This window comes from Diachasmimorpha longicaudata, chromosome 5, assembly GCF_034640455.1.
Source record: "Diachasmimorpha longicaudata isolate KC_UGA_2023 chromosome 5, iyDiaLong2, whole genome shotgun sequence".
Classification (NCBI taxonomy): domain Eukaryota; kingdom Metazoa; phylum Arthropoda; class Insecta; order Hymenoptera; family Braconidae; genus Diachasmimorpha; species Diachasmimorpha longicaudata.
The window spans coordinates 6,852,319-6,876,562 of NC_087229.1; the positions used below are offsets into that span (position 1 = coordinate 6,852,319).

Consider the following 24,244-nt stretch of genomic DNA (forward strand, 5'->3'; position numbering starts at 1 on the left):
CAAACGCCGACAGATGATGGAAAGCCTCTTGTGAATTTGCAGATTGTCGCTGATATATTTTAGTGGGATCGGGAATTCGGAAATTTCTTGGACAAGGATCGGGGATATTTATAGCTTTAATTACAAGTACAGAAATTTTGGGTAAAAATTAGGCCGTTAGAGGGTGAAACGTGGGACGAAATGACAATGAACCACATTTTAAATCAAGTTTTGTTGGAAAAATTAAACTTGAGAGGCTAATTTTGGTGATAAAATTAACTTTTGTACCTCGTTCCGCCCTTTGGAGGTTTAATTTTTACTTAAAATTTCTTCCCGTGAATGACTTTGAGAAATTTTGGAAATTCTACGTGAAAAGCCGCTAAATTAATTTTAGAACCGGAAATATTATCCTTTCAAGAACCAGAGAATGTGGATTTATTCATATTCCATTCGAACCTGCGACAAATCTCGCCAGAATGAATGATTCTACATATCTCCCTGAGACACCGAAGCAAATACTTTGATCCCATCTTTCTATTTCCACCCGGGAAAATCCTCCTCAAAGGAGAGACAAAACTGACCGTAAATATTTTCCACTTGAGATGCAAAGGATTTTTTTTCCGTCCGTGTAAGTCGGAAATTCGACTTTTTCAGACGTGTAAAATTCGCTCAGCCTTCACCATTATTCCTCCCTTGTAATTTGACCGGCAACACTTTTTTGCCATGTAACTAGGAAGATTAATGGGTGAAAAAAAAAATTCACGGTAAAAATTTCTGGACACCTTTAATGAATTGATGGTGCACGTTGTTAATTTTTTGTATGATGTATGACTGGACGTAATGGCGAGTCATATGGGATTGCATTAGGGGGATGTAGTACAAAGGGAAGTGGAGTATGAGAGGGACCACAGAGCCGATAGTCCCCGGCGAAGGTCCGTGGGGACGTTCATAATAGAAGATAACACGTGACGTGTTACAATGAAGGATAAAACTCAAGGACTTTCAAGGCTCGATCGTATCCCATCTCACTTTTTATCTTGGAGAGAAATCCCGAGGATTCTGGTGTCCTTCTCGTTGAGCAATTAGTTCCAATATGAATCATTGGAACTCACACTCAATACACGGAGAAGAAAGTTGAACAACAAGGCAAGTAATTATTGGACAGCTTCCACTTCTAGTACTTTTCATCTCAAACAGAGAAAAAAGTCATATCGATTATTATTCAAGTTTACCTTATTGATACCGACAAATAATGGAGTATTTATTTTCCTCTCTTGAGTTAATCCTCAATGGATGAAGCGCACGGTTCAAACTTAATGATTTCCATCCATTGTTTCATTCCTCCATAACTTTTTATGCCATCCCAACTCATTTCCAAGTCCACGATATTTTCTCCTGATGGTTTATTAATTACTTTCATTAATTAGAAAATTCTGTGCGAAGTTTATCGTATAATTACCACCGCAAAAGAATGCGAGGGATTTACCTGCTAGCTCCAGAATTATCAAGGAGAATGTCCCTCCAAAATGTGTCAAAAAACCCCGCAATACACCATAAATTTCGGTTAAAAACTTCTAGAGCTGGCAAACATTAAATTTCTGTGAATTTCCAATTTGTTCCCACCAACACCGCTTGTCCCCTCCTTCACCCGTAAAAATCTCCCAAAATCTACCCCCAAATACCCTCATAAATTTTCGAATAATTTCTCCCACATGTATTCATCACAATACCAGCCGGTTTCCTTTTACAACCTCTCATAAAATAAAAGCCCCTGAATTAATCCATCGTTCACAATTTTCTGTTCCAGATTATAAACTTCATCGTGCAAAAACCAATGCATTACATTCCAGTTCGGCTTCCCCCGTTTATTATTTCATACACTCGTCCCCTTCATCCCTCTACCGCTCTCCCTCCCCGCCCGCTAAAACTTGAAAGCTCGATGGTCCAGATTTAACAGAGTGCCTCAATGGGACACAGATCGACCACCAAGAATCGAGCAACGGTGGGTGTGTCCACCTCATAAAACCCCTCACCGATTTCCCCCCACCAACCCCCTCATATATCTTTAAACCCAAGCACAGCTTGGCAACCGACAGTTGGCGCTGCAAGAGAATAAAAAGACTAAAATACAATAAAATAAAAGTCCCTCCATAGACTCTGGCGAATGACCGTGGACCGAAAAGAAAAAAAAAATGGTGAACTGTCAGGCATGTGCGGGTAAAGTGCGGATGAACGGCGATCGTGCGAGTCGAGTGTACGATTAACTCAAGCCACCCCATTCCCATTTTTTTCATCGAGCTACACACGCGACCTGCACCACCCGGCCTTCCAGCCAAAAAAAAAAAAATTACTGGACACCAGCGCAATTCACTGGCAACGCTCGAGAGCTCGTAAATAAAACTGAGAAGGCTATACCGATCCTCGAATTGTGATATACCATCGAGTGCGTTAGCGCGTGTTGCCAATATCCAATAAAAAAAGATCCTGAGCCCTCGCGGAAATGTCAGGAAAAATAGGAAATAATTTCGGAGCCGATGAAAAAACGATAATCATGATCATGGAGATATCTTGGAGATCGTGAGGGAATCACTTTCAAAATCTCCAGTTGAAATCGTCGGGCTCTTGAACTGAGGGGACGTGAAAGTATAACGAGAGCGGAGAAGCCGTGAGAGGAACGTCCACTTGCTCCAGAGCACCCCGAGGGAATCCTCTGAAAAATGCCAGGAAAAATGTAAAAAGAGTTCTCCCGAGTTCGAGAGAGCCATCGGGTTGAATTCAAATCATAAAAATCTTGATAGAGAGGTGAAGCTCTTTGTGCACTGCTTGACATGCTGTCTCGATCGGATTATACTTCTGATACTTGATCCAGCGTGTACCAAGTATTTCAAATAGAATATTCAGTCGAGGGTGGGTTTTTGTTGTATCAATAGACGAGACCCTCGGAGCTTGTTATTGCAAGGATAGAGGTGGATGGGAGTGGAGAACGGTGGGACAGTTTTCTTTGAGATTGGGAATGCAGATTGATTCCGGAAAAATTGCAAATGCTGTTTTTACGGAAACTATGGTGAGTGGCTTCTAGGACTGAAAGTGGAATAACAAGTGTGTGAAGGAGAAGAAAAAACTACTGGGAATTTTTATGAAAATGGATCACGTTCATGTCAGAGCAAAGTCGATGGCGAGAAGTAACTCGACTAAAATGGCGTGTGAAAAAGCTACGAAACGACTGAGAGGAACTTTGTGTAAAGCGACGCGTCTCGGTGTCTCAAGTGCTGAGGTTGCTGGATTGCCCTCGACCAAACGACTCATACCACAGAGGCTGGATCATGGCTGGAGATTGGCTGTATTCATGGTGCTCATGTTTGGGGGTGGAGTTGTTGTGGCCCTTGTGTGTATGGCGAAAAATGGATGCACGAGGATGGAAGATATCGTGAGTATTTCATGTTCATTATTCATTTGTTAGAAATTAAATGTCATTCATGGCGTATTATTTTTATTATTTTTTCTGATCGTGTGTCGCTTTAATTATAATTTTCGCGGGGAGGGGCGGTAAATGGATTTTTTTCGCAGTCCAGAGTAAGACCGTCATGATACTGCAGGTAACGAAGAGAGGATAGGCAGGTGGGAAGGCGGCTGACTTGATTAAAAAAATGTTAATGAGTGTCCGAATTTCTCGGAAAAATTTCGTTATAAATTCGCGACTGAAACAATTTCCATTGGCAAAATCGCATTTAGTTCTCAATGCATAATCCCTCTCGTTCCGTAATAACGTCATTTGTTAAATAATTGCAAAAACGATGGGAAATTTGAATAATGTTATTGGCCTTGTTAATTGATTCGCAGCACGTAGAGGCCATAGCTTCATTCACTTATCTATTTTTATTTTTGCCCCTTGAAATTACTGAGCGTTTTCCTTTATGCCACAGATGTGTAGTATGATAATGTTGGGAGGGTCGTCTGAAAAATGAAGAGTGAAAAAAGTGGCATGTTTGTTTCATTTTGAGGGGACGGAAACGGAATTTTAAGGGATCGTGAGAGGAATGCCTGAGATTGCATGCAATGTACAGGGAAAGAAACAAAAAATTTTGTCCAATTACTTGCAATTGAATGGGGAGAATGAGTAGATGGAAGGATATCCATAAGGGTATGGAATCCATACGCATAAATTAAGCAGTGAGAGTTAAAAATGCAAAATGATAAAATTATGGATTTATTGTGCATCAAAAATCCTGATTTATTCTACGAGAGTTTTTCCACACAATAAACAATAAAATGCGCTCTCTAAAAAGGGTCTAGGGTGAGGATCCTGCCAGGATCCGTACGGACACTGAGAAGGAAAATAAGATTTTTCAAATACTCATTTCCTTAGCAAAGTATTTATTTTTTCGAAACTATATTTTTTCCGCGAGATATTCCCAGGGGGGGGGGGGCAATTGAATTTTAATTTTCTAAGTTAATTAAGTCCGTTAATAATTACACGAAAAAATAACAAAAAATTGCAGACGAATATTGCACTTCCAACTGCAGGATTTATTGAGAAAATGATTCCTCGTTATGTCACAATTGTTAATTTGTATCAAAAAACCCATCTGGTCAATCCAAATGACCGAATTGGGCACCACCGAATTGAGAGGAAAAAAATTACCTCCCTTCTGGCTATCGTTTCGTATGATTTTCAAATTGCGTCCCTCTCGAATAAAAAATCCAAAAACAGAATATCCCCTCAGGACAGCTGTGCATCTCGTAATTTTTAACGAATATTTTTTCCGTGTGCATACGGCACACATGAAGTTTACAATCAAATATGACGTGAATGCAAAAAGTGAGATACTTGTGTTCACATTGAAAAAAAATTGTGTGTACCCTAAAAAACTTTATTAATATTCTCGAAAAAAATATCCTGTATTGAGAAACAACTCAATAACTCCATTCACTGATGGAATTTTCCACTCACTTTCATTGGCATACAGTCATATTAATTACATCAAATAGTTGGAACGAAAAAAATTCAATAAAAAACTGAGAATTCACAATAAAACAATTCTATGTTGCTGTAAAATTCCATGGTGTGGCATGAGAGCGGATGCGGAGTCAAGTGGTGGATAAAACTTTTTTTTATCATTTTCAAAAAATTCATAAAATTCGCACAACAATAACTCTCCCATTCCCGGTCTAGAAGATCGTTCATTCCTGTTCAACCACCCCCGGCTGAAACTCGTCAATTAAAATTTTCCAATTCCATTCCTACACTAAGTAGTAACAGATCGCCTCTAATGGTCCAAATTATCCTCAGTAGAACTCCAAATTTTTCGAGTGTCAGGATTTGTCAATATCAAACCTAATGACCTCCCCGAAAATGTTTCTACATATATCTTCTCTCAAATTCCCTTCTACTGGCAGCTAAACAAACAAATAAAAATCCATTCACCGATGGTATGTTCCATTTGTTTCCATTAACGTGTATCGATGTCAATGACATCAAATGTTTCTAATGAAAAAAAAAATGGAATAAAAAATCCGGGGATGTACAGTGAAAGGGAACTATGACGTTGTAGAAGCCAATCCCCGGGAGAGACTGGGGCTGGGAATTTGAGTGGTATGTACGTGGAAAGCTTAAAGCCATCGAGATTCGATTAAACGTCAGGTCTTTGTCGGTTGAAATCAACCCAGAGTACCACCACCGAGCATTATAACCACGTGGTATGTTACAAGACTGGTGCGGTACGACCAAGAGAATGGAAAATGGCTTTGGTAATTCATGCTTAGGTAAAACTAAAATGGTTAGGATGTGGATTGAGGGACAAAATTCAGGGACTGTCGGAGGGGCGGGAGGAGGAGGAGGGATTTCGATTCCCTAATTTTCTTTAATTTTCGGATGGATCTCCGGGCTCTCCGAGCAATTATTACGCTTTGGGTTTTCAATGGGTGGGGATTGGGTCTACTGTTGGCAAATGGTTTTAGTGGTCATGTAGCATGAGTATGTATACTGATGGCCAGAGAGAGTGGATGTGGGGTAGAAGTTGGAGAAGGGTATGCGCTGATGTGCCCTGTGGCTATTTGAAACCGGGGGAAGCTACTGGTTTGAATCTAGTGAGGGCTCACCGCTGAATCAATGGTACGAATTTTATCGGTGATTTTATGGAAAGTCGTTCTGGAAGTGATTGGTGGAGGTATTCGTGACGTAATTTGCTGGGTAGACTTTTTTAAAATAGTGGGGCGGGTGGAGGGGCTGAAGGAGGGGATACTATTTGTTGCTGGGGGGAGAGAAAAATTATTGAAAAATTACCAAACGGTTCGGATGACGTACAGAAAGAAAACCGTTTACTCACAATTTTGTACTGAAGTGTGGCGTCTTAGTAATCAGTCAGATGACACAATTAGTATCATCAAATATGAAGTAGCGATGAATCGTTCCTGGGATTTATCCCGTCGGACCTGGACCCAGATAAGACTAATTGTAAGTGGCTCCCAGGGTGCAACAAGTCAGTTGTTAAAATTTCACATAAACCAATCAAAAACTTTGAGCGAAACTCCAGTCAGATTTCTCATTCAACATTGATCTACCCCAGTTATGGAAACGTCGACTAGTAGTTTATTTGATAGTGGTATTGGCGGTTCAATTAGAGTCGATCTGATTGCCAAATAGATATGTAGCACCCGAAGCAGTCACACCGATCGTCAACATCGAGTTGACACATAACTACATTATTTCTCGTCATCGTTTCTCCTTTTGGGCGATTCGTAAATAAAATCCTCCGCTTGCGACCTTTAATTAGCGTCAGAATATACCATTATCAATTAAACGCCAGTGATGTGACCTCTTTGGGACTATTTCTTTATGTTTATTTTATGCTCGAAAACCATTTATTTCAAGCGAATGAAGATACCCATAAAAATGGAATTTAATTACAAGCTATTGGGAAAAGTCTCTCGATAATATTTAAATAGAAGTTATTTTCATTAACCGATTCTTTCGATCATACTTTCTTCCTCTCAATTATTTCAGGGCTATGGAAATTTTATGGGGTTAAACGCGAATTTTTCTGCGAATTATAATTATTATAATTATATGTATGTTTTTTTCACACGCGGGAGATTGAGGTTTTTCCAGTACTCGTACTAACATTTCTATAGGAAATTTCCGTGATAGCGCGGTTGCACATCGTTTTGAATGGACTAAGTTTTTCTCTGGGTTTGCCTGTCCTTAAATCTTAAGGAACTTCCGCAGTAAGTTTAGGGACTATGGGGTGAGGGAAAACTCCTGAAATCCCAAACTATGCCATACATTTTCAATAATTACAATTAATTCCTAGGTCGCATATGGTTTAGCGGTGCAGCGCCCATTTTGCGACATCTCGAGGGTCAAACTCTAATGAAACACTACATCTTGTAAAATAATTTCTCTATGAGGTAGTTGTTCCATAGAATTTACGTTATCTGCATAGAAAATACTACAGTAAAATGTATTATGAGTGAGAATACAAATTAACCCTTCTAAAATAAAAATTAATCATCATATGTTACTTTTCGCTGAGTTCGAGGGTAGAATTGACATTTTTTTCTCTGATATTCTACACGCATTAATTTGAATTAAAAGTAAATTTACATTTCAAAAGCGGCTTTGTTGTCAAGTATTAAAAAATTCCATTTATTCGTTTCAAATGAAAATGAATTCCTTCAAATAAATCATTCGTCTGTGTGCTCATGTCAAAATATCAAATAAATGATGAAATTTTTGCCGTTATGATATCAATCGTCATGAATTTTCCACTACCAATCGAACATTTTACAGCGACAAGCGTAATAATGAAAAGCCATCAGAATAATCAACTTCCCTTCATGACCTTTGATGCAAATCGGAATGTACAGTTCTCAATTGGGCCTCAACAATTGCAACCTCCCCTGGGCTAGTTTTTTCCGAGCCATAAAGGCACTATTGTCCCCGAGTTGTGCACATTCATTGGCATCCACTGGATGAAATAAACGTTTGGATTCCCCCAACGATTGCAATTGATCTGGCATTTGAGTAAACTGCTCACTGAACCATTCAAAGTGACCTCCTGTCAAACTACCCCTATACACTCCCCCTTCAAATCCTTTTCTTCACCTTTTCACCATTCCTTGTCCTTCGACGCGTCCACTTCGTCCACACGTCACCTCTCTACGCCCTTAGAAACCAGATCGATTATCATAGACAGATAAATCATAACTAGATAAATCGATACCGGACAGATAGATCGGCTGCCAAATTCGAATCCCATAATTGGCAAACTGACAGGACTTGCACGGATCAGTGATGCGGATTAATCTTCTAAATCATAAAATAATGGACATTTTCCCTTGATTTTTCTTCCTTTTCCTGCACTGAAAAAAATTTTAGGTAAATATTAGACTTCCAGGGGGCGGAACGAGGGTTTTACCCCGAAAATAACCCTCCCAAGTGTAATTTTACCAAGAAAACTTGACCTAAAAATAGTTAATTGTCATTTCGTCTCACCTTTGACCCTCTAAAGGCCTAATATCAATCCAAAAATTCGTTCCCTCTGCGAAATACCGAAAATTCATCTGGCTGATCTCAATTGCTAGCTCAGATCTATTTTTCAGTTCATAAAGTCCGTTTGACTAGTGAAAAATTCGGGAAAATCAGTAGGACAAAGCCGGAGTAATGCTCAACGGCAAAGAGAGCAGAAGCTGGCCTGTAGAATTTATCCTGTTGTAACGCGTCCGGCCCTGGTACAGCAGACCGAAAATACCGGTGGAAACACCAGCCGATATACACCCACCCCATATACCCGAAAACCCCCTCCCACCTCTTGCCCCTTTGCCAGACAGCCCGTTGGCAGTTATATCGAGTTACGCGCTACTACCTTGCCTTGCCTCATCCCCCATTCTACATCCTAACATTTCTCCCCTGCATTTCAACCCCCTCCGCCCCTCTTCATCCAGCAAAGCCCTCTCTTATCAATTCCACTTTGGAATTCCTTTCTCTAATTACTTGAGTAGAAATAGCGGAAGAAGCTTGAGTCGAGATTTTTGCACAGGCAGAAAAAGTCCAGTAAAAATGATCCGATAGATTCGGTATTTTTGATATTAAAAAACAGTCGTTTCGGTAGAAATGAATATCGAGCGAATCAACTGAAATGATTAAGTTGTCGTCATCCCCCAAAAAACAACCCCAGCGCGACACACCCGAAAAAATTGGAACACGTGCAATCGCCGGACGCGTTGCTATGCCTCAACCCCTCCATAAAACGATGAACATACGCCCTTTTAGGTGATACTACCGCCCTGAAGGCGCCGCTCAGAAGGGAACTGCCCTTCTCAACACGATCGTTCGATATTATACTCCCCTTCGATATGATATTCACATTGATTGTGTCGATTTTCTCCCAAGAGCTGGGGGAAAATCCCCAGTCTCCGGGTTTCCTGGATTCTCTCGGTTTTTATCATCTGACACTTGGTCGTTGTATCCAACAATTCCCCATTGTCGAGTTTTTCTGTACCACCGCGACTCCATTCACTAAGTAATCGTTTTCCAACTGGTGCATCAGTTTTTATGACAGGGGTCAGTAACTGCTCTACGTGCAACGAATGATTAATGATCATTGTCAGGTGTTTAATCTGGAGTTGACGGGGTAATGTTTCTTTTATGATTCATCATTGGGCACCGGTAATACGGTAGTTTTTGGGGTGAGCAATCGTTAGGGGAAATTGCTCACCCCCAATTAAAAGTTTTTCTTTTTCGGTTCATCTCCGGTTCGTCTGATTTTTCTAGTTCTCCAGTCACCTCTTATTCTGTTGGGTCATACGTTGGGGGATTCGGAGCACGTGATTTAAAACGCTCTGAGGTTTCACGTGCGATCTAATGAGATGACGGGCGAAATTCCGAGCAGGAAATCTCTCTATCCGAGTGGCCCAGCAGCAATCACACTCAAGTGAATTCGATTTCGAGTTGGAGTGCTGTACTAATGACCGTTGACTCTTGGTTTTCAGTCATGTCGGAAGATTCGGCAATCGGTTGGGACTGAATGACCTCGTTTCCGGGGAGTTTTAAGGGAGGGACTTTCTGATCTCGAGGTTTAGATGTGGAATTGGATATCAGGACCATGTGATACATGAGGGTGGAAGTGGAGGAAAATTATCCGGAAAATCAGGATAATTTTAACGGTACGAAATGGTATTGGGGAGAGGAAGGGTGATGGGGAGGAGCTCGTAATGGAAGTTCCGGTCACGTTTGGCGGGTATTTTTGTGTATATATTTATTCGCGGAGGGTAAAATCCTTGAAAAATTACGTACGAAAAGTCACGTAATTTTTCAATAATTTTTCTCCCCGTGTTTATATTAAATACGTTGAGTTTAGACTGATGTGTACAATTTCGAGATTCATTCAAATACTTGGGATCAACTTCGAGGGAAGCGAAGAATCAAAATTACCAGAATTATCATAAAAATTTCAGGTAAAGAAATAAATAATTAACATAATATCCTCGAAATAAAATTTTCATTCCATTAATTTTCATTAAAAAATTGGGCTGAAATGAAAGTAGAATTTAGAATGGACAATTTAATTTCATTGAATAATTGACCCTTCAATTAATAAAAATAAGTGGAGAGCAGTTCACAATCCGGAAAAATCCCTCTCAAATAACGAAAAATCTTTTCAATTTGTGAATTCACTTCTCACACAGCTGCAAAGGGCCACGCGGCTGGCGTTAAAATATTAGTCGCTTTAATTTTCATCAGATGACATAAAATGAGAGAAGAAGCTCAAAACCCCGACGCTAATGTCTCAGTCCCATGCCCAAAGGTTATCCAGAAAAAGTTGGAGCTCTTGTAATTTCTCAAGATTTATAGATCCTCCGTCTACCGCGCTTTCTTCAATTTTTCTTATTTCGCCTTTTTTCCGAACTGTTCCACCTTCTTATGTTTTGTCAGAAGACGAAGAACTGAAAAAACAACGAAGAAACACGTAACACGAGTGAGAAGAACCAGAGAGAAATGAGGAAAAGAAATGGACGTGAGCACTGGGGTGAACGTACACATACAGGAGTTTGTGTCTCAACATTTACGGTTCAAGTATCACGCTTGGTCCGGGTGTACCGAAGCGTGACCCCGTGGCTCGTGTTTATCGCTCTACTTCCGAGACCTAATCGATCCTACCACCCTTTAGCTTCTTCTCGGCTCGGGCAGATGCATATATCCATCGAGCATTTAAAGCCGAAAATCTGGTGAATGCCGTCTCCTATCACATTGCAATTATTATCCCACTTCGCGAGATTGTTTCCCCCAAAGATTATGGGCCTGTTCCGTAATCTGTCGGTCAAAATAATATTCGGTAAAAATGACAGAATAATTACGCATTTTTTCAGTGAACCGTCAGCAAAAAGTCCAAAACCTTTTCGTTCAGTGAAAAAATGCGTAACTGTTCCGTAACTTTTACTGAATACTATTTTGACTGGCAGATTCCGGAACAGGCACGTAATTTTTCAATAATTTTCCTCTCCGTGTTGTTGCCGATATCTCCCGATCAGATGCCGCAAACAAATTTATCAATTTATCGTTTTTCCGTTCATGAAAATTTGGAAAAATCGGGAAATTACGGGGGAAATGAAAATTAATCGCATTATGATCCTGAATGTTATCGATCGAGGTTTAATTCAGAAGGTTGAAACCCTCTGATATCCAATCGAAAAATCCCCTCCTCCCACTCTCTCACCTCGACAGAATTATCGGACTAATGATGTGTTCACTTCGGGGAGGCGAACATTCGCCTTTTTCCTCGCCTCCATTACTGATCGCCCTGTGATACCCCTTAATGAGAATGAGAGTTAAACGTCATCTGTCAATACGTGACTGAACCGGAACACAATTTCGTATGTGCACAGGGAAAGATCTGAGCAATCAGGGAGACGAGTCACGAAATCCAAAGTGTTTACCTCGTTACGATTTTCCGTCTACGACTCTTTATTTTTTCGTCGCCTCAAAAGTTTTTCCCGCTGAGTCCAACATTTTTCCCACAATACGGTGAAATTGATTTCAGTATATTGTCGTTTTCCATTCTGAAAAATTCAACCTTCCTGTACAGAATCATAAATTGGATAACCCAGTGGTGGTGGAAAAAAAAGGGGAAATATTCAATAAAAATTCTGTCGTAACCAGAAATTGCGAATAAACTGGACTTGGGTGCATTACCATAAAATCGCATAAACATTTGACCGGTGTATGGGATGTACGAGGACCATTCCATGAGGGACATGTCACAGGAAAGATATCCGATAAAAAAGGGAATTAAAAAGGGAAAATAATATATAGACTTGAGGATCACTGGAAAAAATTCTCGACCGGAAAATCCATTAAAGAGTTCAAGTCTGAAACAATCGAAGTTATTTCGTCCTGTCAATTATTTTTTTTATCAGTATTATCGCATATTATCCAATCATCCCAAGTGATAACGCAGATAAATCCCAACCAGAACTACTGAATCCTCCGTGAACCATCAAAAAACCCATGTTAACAATTCTATCCAAACTCAAATCCATTTAACCCCCTGATTTCTTCATCCATACGAGCGCTTAATCACTCGGTACTCTAATAATCCCTCATTCAACATCAACAAATCATTCACTTCCCCCCAACGAGCACTATTCATCTCCCTGTTCGCCAAAAAACTGGTCAAAATACACCAAAAAACCTCCATAAAACCCTCCATTCCATTCAAACCCATCATTTCACCGAATATACGTGCAAATGAACTCCCAATAATCTCGACTGCTTCAAAAGCCATACGTGCGCAGAACAAACCTTTAGGTAAAAATTAGACCTCTAGGGGGTGAAACGAGGGACAAACATTGGTTTTATTCAAAGCTCGCATCCCAAATCCAATTTTTCCACCAAAACTTGACCTTAAAAATAGTTGATTGTCATTTAGTCCCACGTTTCACCCTCTAATTTTTATCCAAAAATTTGTCTCCGTGTGGTGAAACGTCTGAATGACTTACCATGCTAATCATGTATCCAGTTGGGGTAAATGTTTCAAACAGGTTAGTCGATCTATATACTTGACATCTGACGAGCGTATCCCGTGCAGCTGTCTGGTTTATCACTGAAATTATGCCTCTGCCTTGGTAACCCAACCCTCATCCACCCCCTGTAACGCATTCCCAATGCCCACCCCACCTACCCCTCACATTTCAGATGCTAAATCCTCTGAACTGCGGTCAATTCTAACGGCATATACCTGACACGATGAGGAACGAACAGAAATGGAACGTAATATGGAGGCTTTACCCCGTATGGGCACCATTCCACACGGTGTCTAGGGTCTATGTGTACTTGGTCATTGTTCATAGCGTTCTACCAGGCATATTCCAAAACCACTGGTGCCATTGCCAAGAGCTAAACTGGATTTTGGACGAGGGGAAATGGGAGTGAGATTCAACGGTTGAAAATTTATGCACCACTCCACTACTCCTCTGGCTTTCAATGGAGATTCAGGGACTTACTGGGAGCTTTTTCACCCTGGGATTTGCAAGGCCTAATACTTGTTTCCAATTCAATAAAAAATTTTACGTTTCCAGAAATATTCATGAAACGAGAATCAGTCATGTGTGTGGGACTTGGGTACGGGTAAGTCAGGAGCCGTGTGACATTTCAAGATGAGCTGGGATCAAATCCATTTTGATACAGCGTCTCTGGATCAACGGAACAGCAGTTGCATTTTTAAACGGATAACAGATGGTAAAAAAATCCGGTGGTAACTTCCTGGTCTGTCGATTGATGGGTGGATTAACACCGGATTTATTTATGACGCCTCAGGGTTCAGGATGATAACACCAGAAATAAATATTCCATCATTAACCAACAAAAAAGATTCGAAATATTTTCGGAAATATTTTTAGTTCTTTTCTATCACTCGAGAGAGATCTGAAATGGCTTTTAGATTGTCTATTCGCTTTGATAGTAAAAAAAAGTCTCTTTTTTGATCGTTAAAACATTTTCTCCGCATTCAATACCGCACTATAAATTTATAGTATATAATAAGACCGAAAAGAACCAAAATGAAACAAATGAATTTAGCGACGAACGCGAAACGGAAAAACGATGAATTAATGGAACATTCGCATTGATTAATTTCAAGGGTTTGAACGAGATTATTTATTTTTCTAAGGGCTTCATGTTAAAAATGTAAATTACGACGACTTCCCCAGCCACCATCGCGAATTAGTTGGTTTGATTAATTCATCAATGTTAGCAAACATTCTTTCATATACAGGTTATATTCAATTTGAGTTACGCGTTCATCAGACCCTAACTCTAATGGAAACCCTGACCTAGCCGCGGGGTCCGTACAGAACCTCCGTGCTGTTAATCCACTCAGCAAGTTTACGACGTGCGGAATAAAGAAGTTCATGGTTTGGGTATTCAAATGGTCAAGCCCTTCATCATCTATCTCACTGAATATACCAATTAGGAGATGAAAGATGGATCAAATGAGGGTGTTAGGCTTTACAGAAAAATAAATTTGTTTACTTAATTGAGGCCTTCACAAATGACTCTCTACGAAAACACCAGATGTTCATATGACCAGAATTAGCTGGGCTTGACCTTTCTGAGTCGTACGATATTAGCGGTAAATAATTAATAGTTTTCCCAGGAGTCTGTCCGTTATAAAAAAAAAAGAGAAACTGGACCTTCGCTGATTTTTTTCATCCCTTAAATAGATCTGAAACTCTGTCATACCGAAAATATATGAACCCTACCCTCAGCAGATGTTCTGTTCAATAAAGAAAAGATACAGTTGAACATAAAAAACGTCTCGTTTCACAGTCGATGTGATTCGAAAGAATCGAAGTATTCGCAAACATCAGATAAAGACAAGTGTCTCGCCATAGTACCCTCAGCAATAGAACTCCATCTTCTCCGCGAATCTTCTATGATAAAGCGTAAAGGATCATGAAAGAATGGTGGAAAATTCTATCGACGAAGCACTTCAACTGGAATTCGAATGAGAATTTCAAGAATAGTCGTTTTATCTCGCTACACTCGACAAGTTCATTCGGAGTTTTCTGAAACAACAGAGCATAGGGTGTTCATCTACTGAAACAAACTGTTGTAACAATCTGCTGTGACAGACCTGAAACAACTTCAGTCTATGACCATGAAATTATTTTCGTTCGCTGGTCCAGCCCTCAATGGCTCTGAAAATATGAGATTCTTTTATCAATTCCAAATTAATAGGAGTCGATCTAAAATTGCATAGCGCAAAAGGTTAGCAATTCTTTCATCTCTAGGTATTAAAAAACAACAATAGATGCAGTTCAATATCAACACAATCTCCTTTCACACTAGAACTCAACCAAAAGAACCGAAGTATCTGCAAACATCAGATAAAGACAACCGTCTTCCCAGTCATAAAACTCTATCAGCTTTTGAAAAACGTCTATAGTGGAGTGTCAACAGCATCGAAAGATGGGGTAAAATGCTATCGCCGAAGTACTTTGACTGGAATTTAAATCAGAACATCAAGAACAGTCGTTTTATCTCGCTACACTTGAAAAGTTCATTCCAAGTTTTCTGGGACAATCCAATCGTTGGGTCCACCAAAACCAACTGTAATTACAATTTCTGTGACAGACCCTGAAACCCCCCAAGTCATGAAACGTTTCGAACCTACGATCCTGACTAATATTATAAATTTAATATTTTTCCCCATAAACTCCGAATCGACAGAATTTAATGCAGACATATCTAATACTGAAAGCTTAGAGGTCCTTTCCTCAGCAAGTAGTCTCTACAAAAAATAGAATATGCAGTTGAATACCAACATCTCCTTTCACAGTAGATGTCAACTGAAAGAATCGATGCATGCAGAAACGTCAGATAAAGACTCACCATAGCAGCGCCAGTCATAAAACCCCATCTCTTTTTTCTCATCCCCTATAATAGTGTCAACAGTCGTAGAAGGATCGCTGGACAATTCTACCCCAGAAGCACTTTAACTGGAATTGGAATCAGAAAACTAAGAATAGTTGTTTTATTGGGCTGTACTCGACAAGTTCATTCCAAGTTTTCGGAGACTATATAACGTGTGGATTATGATCCACAAAACAAACTGAAATTACAATCTGCTGTAATAGACTACAGACTATCCTAGTCCATGAAATAATTTGAGATAATTTGAAATAATTTTTCTCCTCAATTCACCTAGATCGAGTCCCTGACGAAATAGCCCATAAAAAAAGACATGAAAAAATGTGAAGGGCCCATAGACTATTCTTTCCACCGACTGTCATTTCCATGAGCTATTTTCCCAGATCTATTTTGTTATGGACTATTTCCTCTGCCTCTCCCCAAGGCCAATGCTGTTATTTCCCAACACTCGAGAAATTCATTCCGAATTTTCTGAAAGCACGACAACATCCCGTGCCCATTGTGCTCTACCAAAATAAACTGTAATTACAATCTATTCTGGTCGCCTATAGACTATCGTAGACAGTCGGTAAACCTGTAATCACTATGGAACACGCGATATCACATGGGGTAGAGAGAGCCCATGGAGAAACGTCAATGCATAATGCAGTGTATCGATAGACAGCCACATACCTTTGGCGGTTGTCGTAGATAAGAACACACTGTGTACGCATGAAATTTGCAGAAGACAAATATGTAAATCACCGGATAGCAGTGTGTGCTGGAAAAATATTAGTCGTTTGTATTGACAGAAACGTGGAAAAGCAAGAGGAAGCGTGGAAATCACATGAGCCGATGCGCTCCCAGGAAAACAGCCCATGAAGTGTATTTGGGATGAAAAAAAAAATCATAATAATAATACCAAGGGGAACTATTTTCCCCACTTTTTCTGCTTTATTTCTATCCACAGTGGGAATCCCGATTACGATTCTGCAATATCCATTGCCATCATTCCCATCTCTCCATTTTACTTTTGTTCTCCACTGTGCTCACATTGTTCCCTTTGTAATGGCGTTGAATGCGCTAGATTTGCAGTGAAGGGAATGTCGTTTTAGGAAGTGGGAATAAGTGACGACACTTTGATTTTATGGGAAACTACACAATGGGGATATTTATGGAATTATCAGGGGTGGAGGGAGGGGGAAATCGATGCTGTGCTGACAATTTTAGAATGAAATCTCTTGGCCGTTTTTTGGACACTTTTACGCGTTACTCACTCAGAGAAATTTTGACAGGAATTTCCCAACAAGAGAATTTTATTTAAATGATAATTGCTATAATGAAAATTGCAAGTTCAGACACTCAATCGAAGTGAAAGTTACATCACACTGTTGATGACAGTATGTGATAAAGTGTTATCAATAAACAACATTTTTTTTGAATAATTGTTCCCTTCGAGGCATATATAATCGATATATGAGCCATTATAAACATCTCACGATTCTCTTCCCATTGTTATTATTGCAGAGACTCACTAGCACGAAGTAATCACGCAATGTTGTATCAGAGTGTCTATAATTCAACTGTCATCAATTAGGGAGAAATTTTTGTGGTTTGCAGTGATGATTGAATATCGATAGCCCGGCTCTCGGTCTCGGTAAAACAAACAACAATGTAACATTGATGCTAGTAAACTCGATACAGTCGGTTTCGCCTATGAATTTATTAAAACCCACTGCATCTAGTTACTCGTATCAACATCGCTCCGGATAATCCAGTGCAACATGTTCACAAATGGGTGAACCCACCCACTCTCTCTGAGACAAAGTACAGAGAAATTCAGTTTTCATTTTCAGCACCAATATTCCGTTTCTCCATCGGTACACAAATGAAAAACAATTTGACGCCTATGGAGGTGAAAAAGGAATAAGGAAAACTGTACCAATCACCATGTGGATTTTCCATGCAAAACTGAAACAGAATCTCCTAACGTATTTTTCACCTCTGTTTTTCCTCACGTTCTCGTGTAACCCATTCCATATCAAATGTGAGGGACAATGTTAGAGAAAAATTGACAAAAAGGTAACACTGTCTGTCGCAGCTGGATTTCTACGTGTGAAATTTTATTGAATCATAAAAAATTGAGTTCTCACGATATTGCTTTTGGAATTTTTTTCTCCACCGTAACTGAAAGGACTTTTAATCTCGTGCCGAAATGTTAATTTCGGAAAAGAAATGACAACCGTTGAAGTTTCCCAACGGTCTGAATAACTAACGAAAACTTGGTGAGATTTTTTTTGCCCAGAGTTGGGTACGAAACTTTGTGAATCTAAAATGCAATAAAGTATTCTGTATATATCGACTTTGCGTGAATTATTAATTCAACGAGGGAGAATTAAGAATTTTTACTGCTTCGGTTATGAATCTGGGGATTGATTTATCAGGGCGAAAGCCATTGAACCTGAATTTTGCAAGAACTGATGTAAAAAAATCCCTGATCCTGTCTTCGTCAGGATTGTAGCTCAAAAATTCTATTGCAAATCAAGTCAACGTTCCTCCATCAACTGGTGAATTTTTTATTGGATTTGTCAGAGAGAAATCAACCAGAAATCCGGTGGATTATTTATCTGATCCATTGATTAGCCTCATAGCGTCTAAACCCCAGTTGAAGTTGATTTATAAGCATCATCCTCGTCGGTTATTCAACGTAGAGGCAACTGCACACCAGTACAACATCCTGACAGTCTCTATTTGGGATAAAAATCTTGTTGGATACGAAACAATGTAGTTAGATGGGACAATCTGATAGTGTACCATCGCCAAAGTAGTCCAGTGAGGAAATAAAATTTTAGGATACCGCTGTGTTACTGAAACTCAATTGTTTTTCGTACTCTTCGGGTTCATATACTGTTACTCATTCCATTTGCGACCACTCACCACCGAATAACAGTCATAGGGATTGCTCCGTAGGATTTTTTTTCGGTTTATTTTTTGTGGTGATTCTCCAGTGAATTTTGGCGAATGGGTAAACCAACCTTGGCATGTTTCACGAAGGCGGTGAAAATAGTGACAGTTACAGCGAATTCATGAGAACGAAAATGAATTTATGACGCTGGTCTTTTCCCTCAAATTCATTTGTTCCTCTGTTCATACTCATCACATATCCAGATGAATTATAAATTCCTCGATAACTTGAAACCAAGTCTCCCATTTTGTCCCAGGGAGCTTGATTGAGAACAAGAAAACCATTTTTATCCTGTCTCAATCATTGAACTTGACTTTTAATTAACGAATTCTCTATTTAATTCTAAAGAAACTGTGAATATGGGTAAAAGGATCTCCAACATTCCCAATTCGTGAATTATTTTTCCTTTCTGCTGAAGGTGGATTAAACCTCATTACATATTCCAACGTTGAACCTACCCTACAGCTCAAATTGTCTGACTAAAACCTCACCATCACTCCAATACTGAATCTTGATAAAAATTATAAATTACAAGCACTTTGTTATCGAGAATTTTCGTCCAACTTTGGGGTGTAATCAGTGTGAGAGTATTACATCAGTGTCAACTATTATCACCTCAATGTTGCATTCTTTCTGCCAGCAGTCGAGACATCGCGTGGCGAATCATCATTAAATCCAACAAACTCGAGTACCGATGTATCTTCCGAATGGAAGATTTATAAACTTGAAAATTTGAAACATTCTCCTCAGGAATTTTTGGATACTTGCTGATTGGCCCTTCAGTACTGATTACGTAACGGGGGATAATCCCTAGGGCTCGATGGATGGGTAATAACAGGTGATGGATAATTCTGGAACACGATTTCACGAAGTGAAAATCCAACTCCGAAAGTTCTCGATAAGTTTAATATTCGATACATCAAAGAGACGTGCGGATTAAAATGAGAATATTTTCTTAAAACCACAAATCCCATAAATTTTCACCAGGACATGAGATATTTCCTTTCTTGAGGCTCATATGGGATTAGGAATGTCCTATTTCATTGTTCACATTGAAATTTATCGCACCATCGCAGATTTACGCTCCTATTTCGCCAATATTTTGTTGATCCTTTGATTTAAGTAACTGGAATCGCAATTTATTTTGTTATTTCACTCCCCAAAAACGGTGCTATCTATCAGTAACCGATTTACCACTATAATTTCAATTCAATTAAAATCGTGAGCCTCAACCCTAATTTTTTTTTTATAAAATACTTCGATATTTACATGACAAATTCGATCAAAGATAATTGATTACCAAATTAAAAAGATCCTTAGATAGCCTAGAATTGTACAATAACTTAATGCACATTATTAATTACAGAATGTCGTTCTATCTGCTTTTCGTTATGCTTCATGCTGTGCAATAATAATTATACGGTAAATTGTGGTATGAGATTAACTAGCACGCAAGTGATAAAGGCAGTACAGGTCAGACGTCAGCCTGTGTCAGAGATAATTTGAGTACACTGGGGTTGTGTGACGGCAGAGAGTCTTCTATTCCAGTGGTGTGTTTCTGTCATCGTCTGGACGAGGAGACCCGGAGTGTCTCGTGAATCTAATTGCCAGAGGCGGGCCAGACACTCGTACCGTCTCCTCTCCTTTTACCTTTTTCCCCGTGAGGGCAACTTCCTTGATAACCTCGGTTATTGAAGAAAGGCTCTTGTTGACAATGGAAAGATGGAATTTATTGGAGTGTGTTTATGCTGTGCTTTGAGCTTGTTTCCACTGCCTGAGCGACAATTTGCATCTTAACTCTTACTTCGTGGGGACATACGTTTAATTAAGGTTATCTTTGTCTCCCTCCAACTGATGATTTTTTTTTTAATTGAGATAAAACCGGCGGCAAGTTGACAAACTGCTTCGGCAAAAATTTTTTCTGACTCATTCTAATAAACTCTTTATTTCGAAGAGACAAATTTTCATTTTGAAGGATTTATTCGCACTTTTCATTCTAATTGTCACTTGTTTTAGATATCACCGATGTCCCGAGGTACCTTAATCACTATCCGGTACTACAATAATTAAATAGTTGACGTGAGTTTACGTCGTGCTTTGAGTTTGTTTTGATTGCCGGAGGGAACATTTGTGTCTGAAGTGTTACTTTGTAAGTGATTCGTTTAAGTAGGATTATCTTTGTCTTTATGCCTTCAAGTGACGACGTGGTTTAATTTACGTGAAAAGAGCGTCCAATTAAGAGTATTTCGTGGAAAAAAGTCTGGTAGACCAGTCTAACAATCTGTCTTTATTTTTTATATTTCTGATTGTGAGGGCGAAATCGATTTTTTCCCCTCATAAGCCTGAAAACTTCCCAATGAAATTTCAATTTTTCATTTCACTAATAGTTCCCCAACAAGAATTTCCCCGTCACCGCTTTGTCAACAAAATAATCAACTTTATACCCGAGTTACCCTGTAATGTTCTCCACTTTAATAGAGCGGAAAGCTAGTTGACTGCTCTAGTTCGATAATAATCAGACAAAGGTGAACAAAGTGGAGGGTGAAACAGGAGAATTGCCGGAAATACTTCGGCAGTTTCACGCTAGTGGGTCGATTCCGTAACCACCTATGCATCCGTTTTGGCATTGACGGTGAGAGAATGAGCTTGAAATGCTCCCTATCCCCTCCAACCAATCCCTAGCCGACAGGGATAAAGAGACCAGAGAGACATCGGCTCGAGGTGCTATGGTTGGATATGGGATCGTTGGGGATAGTTAGAGGTGCACACCATAGTATCGGCATAGGCGCCTCCAATCATTTGCCAATTAGCAGCTGATTGCGTACAACCGGCACCAAAAGTTACCAACCAAAACTGTCGAGCACTGCTGTAGATGGGGCGGCGGCGGGGGCGGCGAGGGGTGGAGGGTGGGAGGGGGATTGGAAGGAGGCTAATGGGAGCGGAGTGAAAAGGCTCATCCCCGTAGTTACCTCATACCCTTTGGTTGGTGGACTCTTCTCCCTACAACACGTCCCCACCCCTCCGCCCCCCCCCTCCCCGCCATCACCCCGACCGTCCTGTCTGACAACCGGCAACCGCAAAATTGCTTGAGTACTGCTCTCTGCGTTATTGCTCGCTATGCACTACAGCATTCTTTTCATACCACATGGTACGGATTAAGGTCTTAACGTTGTATTGGGGTAGGTTCCAGTTATTTCGAGTATTTTTTAATTTTTATAATTATTCGAGGCCACTGGGTGGATATTGTGAGAGTATTTGCCATTGGATTTTTGTTCATTGAAATTTATGAAAATTGAAATGCATCGGCGAATGGTCAATTAATTGGAGATTAAGGGCAGCTGGGTACTGGAATTTTATAGCTTGATGGGAAATTGAAAAAAAACGAATGTACTTATCCACGTACTGCATGGAGAGAAAAATTCTTTAAAAATTACGTAGCTGCTTCGTGATCTGCCAGTCAAAAGTAGTTGAAATATTCAGTGAAAATGTCAGAACAGTAACGCTTTTTTTCAGTGAACGTTTCATACTTTTTTTTGAACGTTCTGAGCATTTGGCTGAAGTTCACTGAAAACGTGCGTAACTGATTCGTCATTTTTACCGGATATTGTATTGGTGGCGGATTAAAGGAGAGGGCCGTCATTTTTAAAGAATTTTTTTATCCGTGGGCTCGATGATTTTGAAATTGAATGGAGTTCTAGGAAAATTAGAGGTATTTTACGAATGTATTGCAGCTCAGTTGCCTCAATTGTACCTCAGATACTTGAATTCCATATTTCAATTTTAAATTAATGAGTCATATTTAAATCGGTCCCAACTATCAAAAAATCTGCTATCATTTCAAATAAAAAAAAATTATATCGGAAAATCTTTTCTCAAAATATTTTTAAATGCGACATCAACTGCACGGAACCCATTTTGTCATGCGACTTTCACTGAAGTTTTTTTTTCGAAAAATCGTTATCAATTCGTCCCCATAATCTGACGAATGAGCGGCTCTGCCGACGCTTAATTCATTATTCAGTTATCCCCATCGAATTTCACATTCTCATTCCCCTCGTTTTTCATGTCGATTGAATTTTCTATTTTATCGCTAAAATGCGATAATCATGCGCGCGAAAATCCCCCCAACACTTTCACGATATAAATTTCAAGGAATGCCGGAATTCGAAACAAATGAAGCATTTTGTTGGAGCCATTCAAATAATGAAATTTCTCCTGGAAATTCGTTTTGACTAGATTAGCTTGCAAATTGCAATGGCAAAGGTGCCGGTAGTGAATCTTCTTATCGCCCATATAGATTGTGATCGCACGATGCGGGTCATTCGAGGAGAGAAAGTAGGGGTATACGCCCCTATCTCTTCATTCAACTTACCTCGTCCAAATCCATAGCCCCACCCACTCTCTTTCTCTCTCAGGAGAATCCACTGTCGCCAATCTTCGTTATCCATTGTTCCATCTTGATTGTTCTCGCTCACTCGACTAAACCGTGAACTTCCGGAAGCGTGCTGAATAAAAAGAAGAGTGTACAGGGAGAGACAAAAAAAATTGGAAAATAGTTGTGGGACGGGGGGCGGGGTGAATAAAGAAGAGAGAATAGACCGAAAAACGAAATCGACCCTAATCGCCAGACCAAGAATTCCGGGTCCTGGTAGGGGAGAGACAATTTTATCTCGTTAATGAACATTCTTTAAAGCCATTCGACAAAGTAGAAAATTTTGGTTCACTATTAGTATGAACAATGGTCCTACGGAGAGTTTCGGAATTTAAAACAGGAGTGGAATAATTATGAAAAGAATTTTCAGAGATTCGGCGAATGAAAATCCCTATTGAGGGACTGTATGAAATTATTGGAATGTCCAGGACTTTCGACAATGAAAAATAACGATTGGATAAACCACATAGTTCAGTTTAAACTACTCTCGGATTTTTAATTAATTCAAAGTTTATTGCCATTTACTATTGAATATTCAAATGAGCTGGGAAATATTCGCGTTCTGAAAATACCGTTGCGCCACGGGGGAGACAAATGGGGAATAAAGAAGGGAAACAAACTCCCCGCTAATCGCCAGAATAAAGAATTCCGGGAGCTGCACGGGGAAAGATAATTTTAATTCGTCAAGGAACATTAACGAACATTCATTCATTCTTTAGTACCATTTGACATAATTCAAAATTTTATCTCACTCTTAGTGCGAATAATGGCCCCTCAGATAATTGTCCAATTCCCTAAATTTGGACAGGAATAAGTATTTTGAGAATTTGAAGGAATTATTCTGATGAAATCGACGCCTCGGAGATTATATATAACAAATGGACAATATTCAAGTTTCATTTTACCGTATAGAATCGTCAAATTAATGGTGGAAATTAAATATCACGTTCAACAATGACCC

General features: G+C 39.5%; 1 protein-coding gene and 1 long non-coding RNA gene across 8 annotated transcripts in view; one reads left to right on the forward strand and one right to left on the reverse strand.

Annotated features, from left to right (window-relative positions):
- Positions 1-24,244, reverse strand: part of LOC135162137 (uncharacterized) — an 87,435-nt gene that overhangs the window by 20,889 nt on the left and 42,302 nt on the right. The window lies entirely within an intron of this gene.
- The window catches only part of LOC135162128 (uncharacterized), a 43,505-nt gene that overhangs the window by 11,989 nt on the left and 7,272 nt on the right, over positions 1-24,244 (forward strand). For 2 of the 7 annotated variants that reach the window (XM_064120297.1, XM_064120294.1), the window contains exons 2-3: positions 1,787-3,406; positions 7,290-7,525. The exons of 1 other annotated variant lie outside the window; for it this stretch is intronic. In XM_064120297.1, the coding sequence (XP_063976367.1) occupies positions 3,116-3,406; positions 7,290-7,349 (351 nt within the window). In that variant the 5' untranslated portion in view covers positions 1,787-3,115 and the 3' untranslated portion in view covers positions 7,350-7,525. Of the gene's footprint in view, positions 1-926; positions 1,126-1,786; positions 3,407-7,289; positions 7,526-13,554; positions 13,715-17,413; positions 17,450-24,244 lie in introns of those variants that run through there. 4 more of the 7 variants (XM_064120296.1, XM_064120298.1, XM_064120299.1 and 1 more) reach the window with 4 other exon arrangements.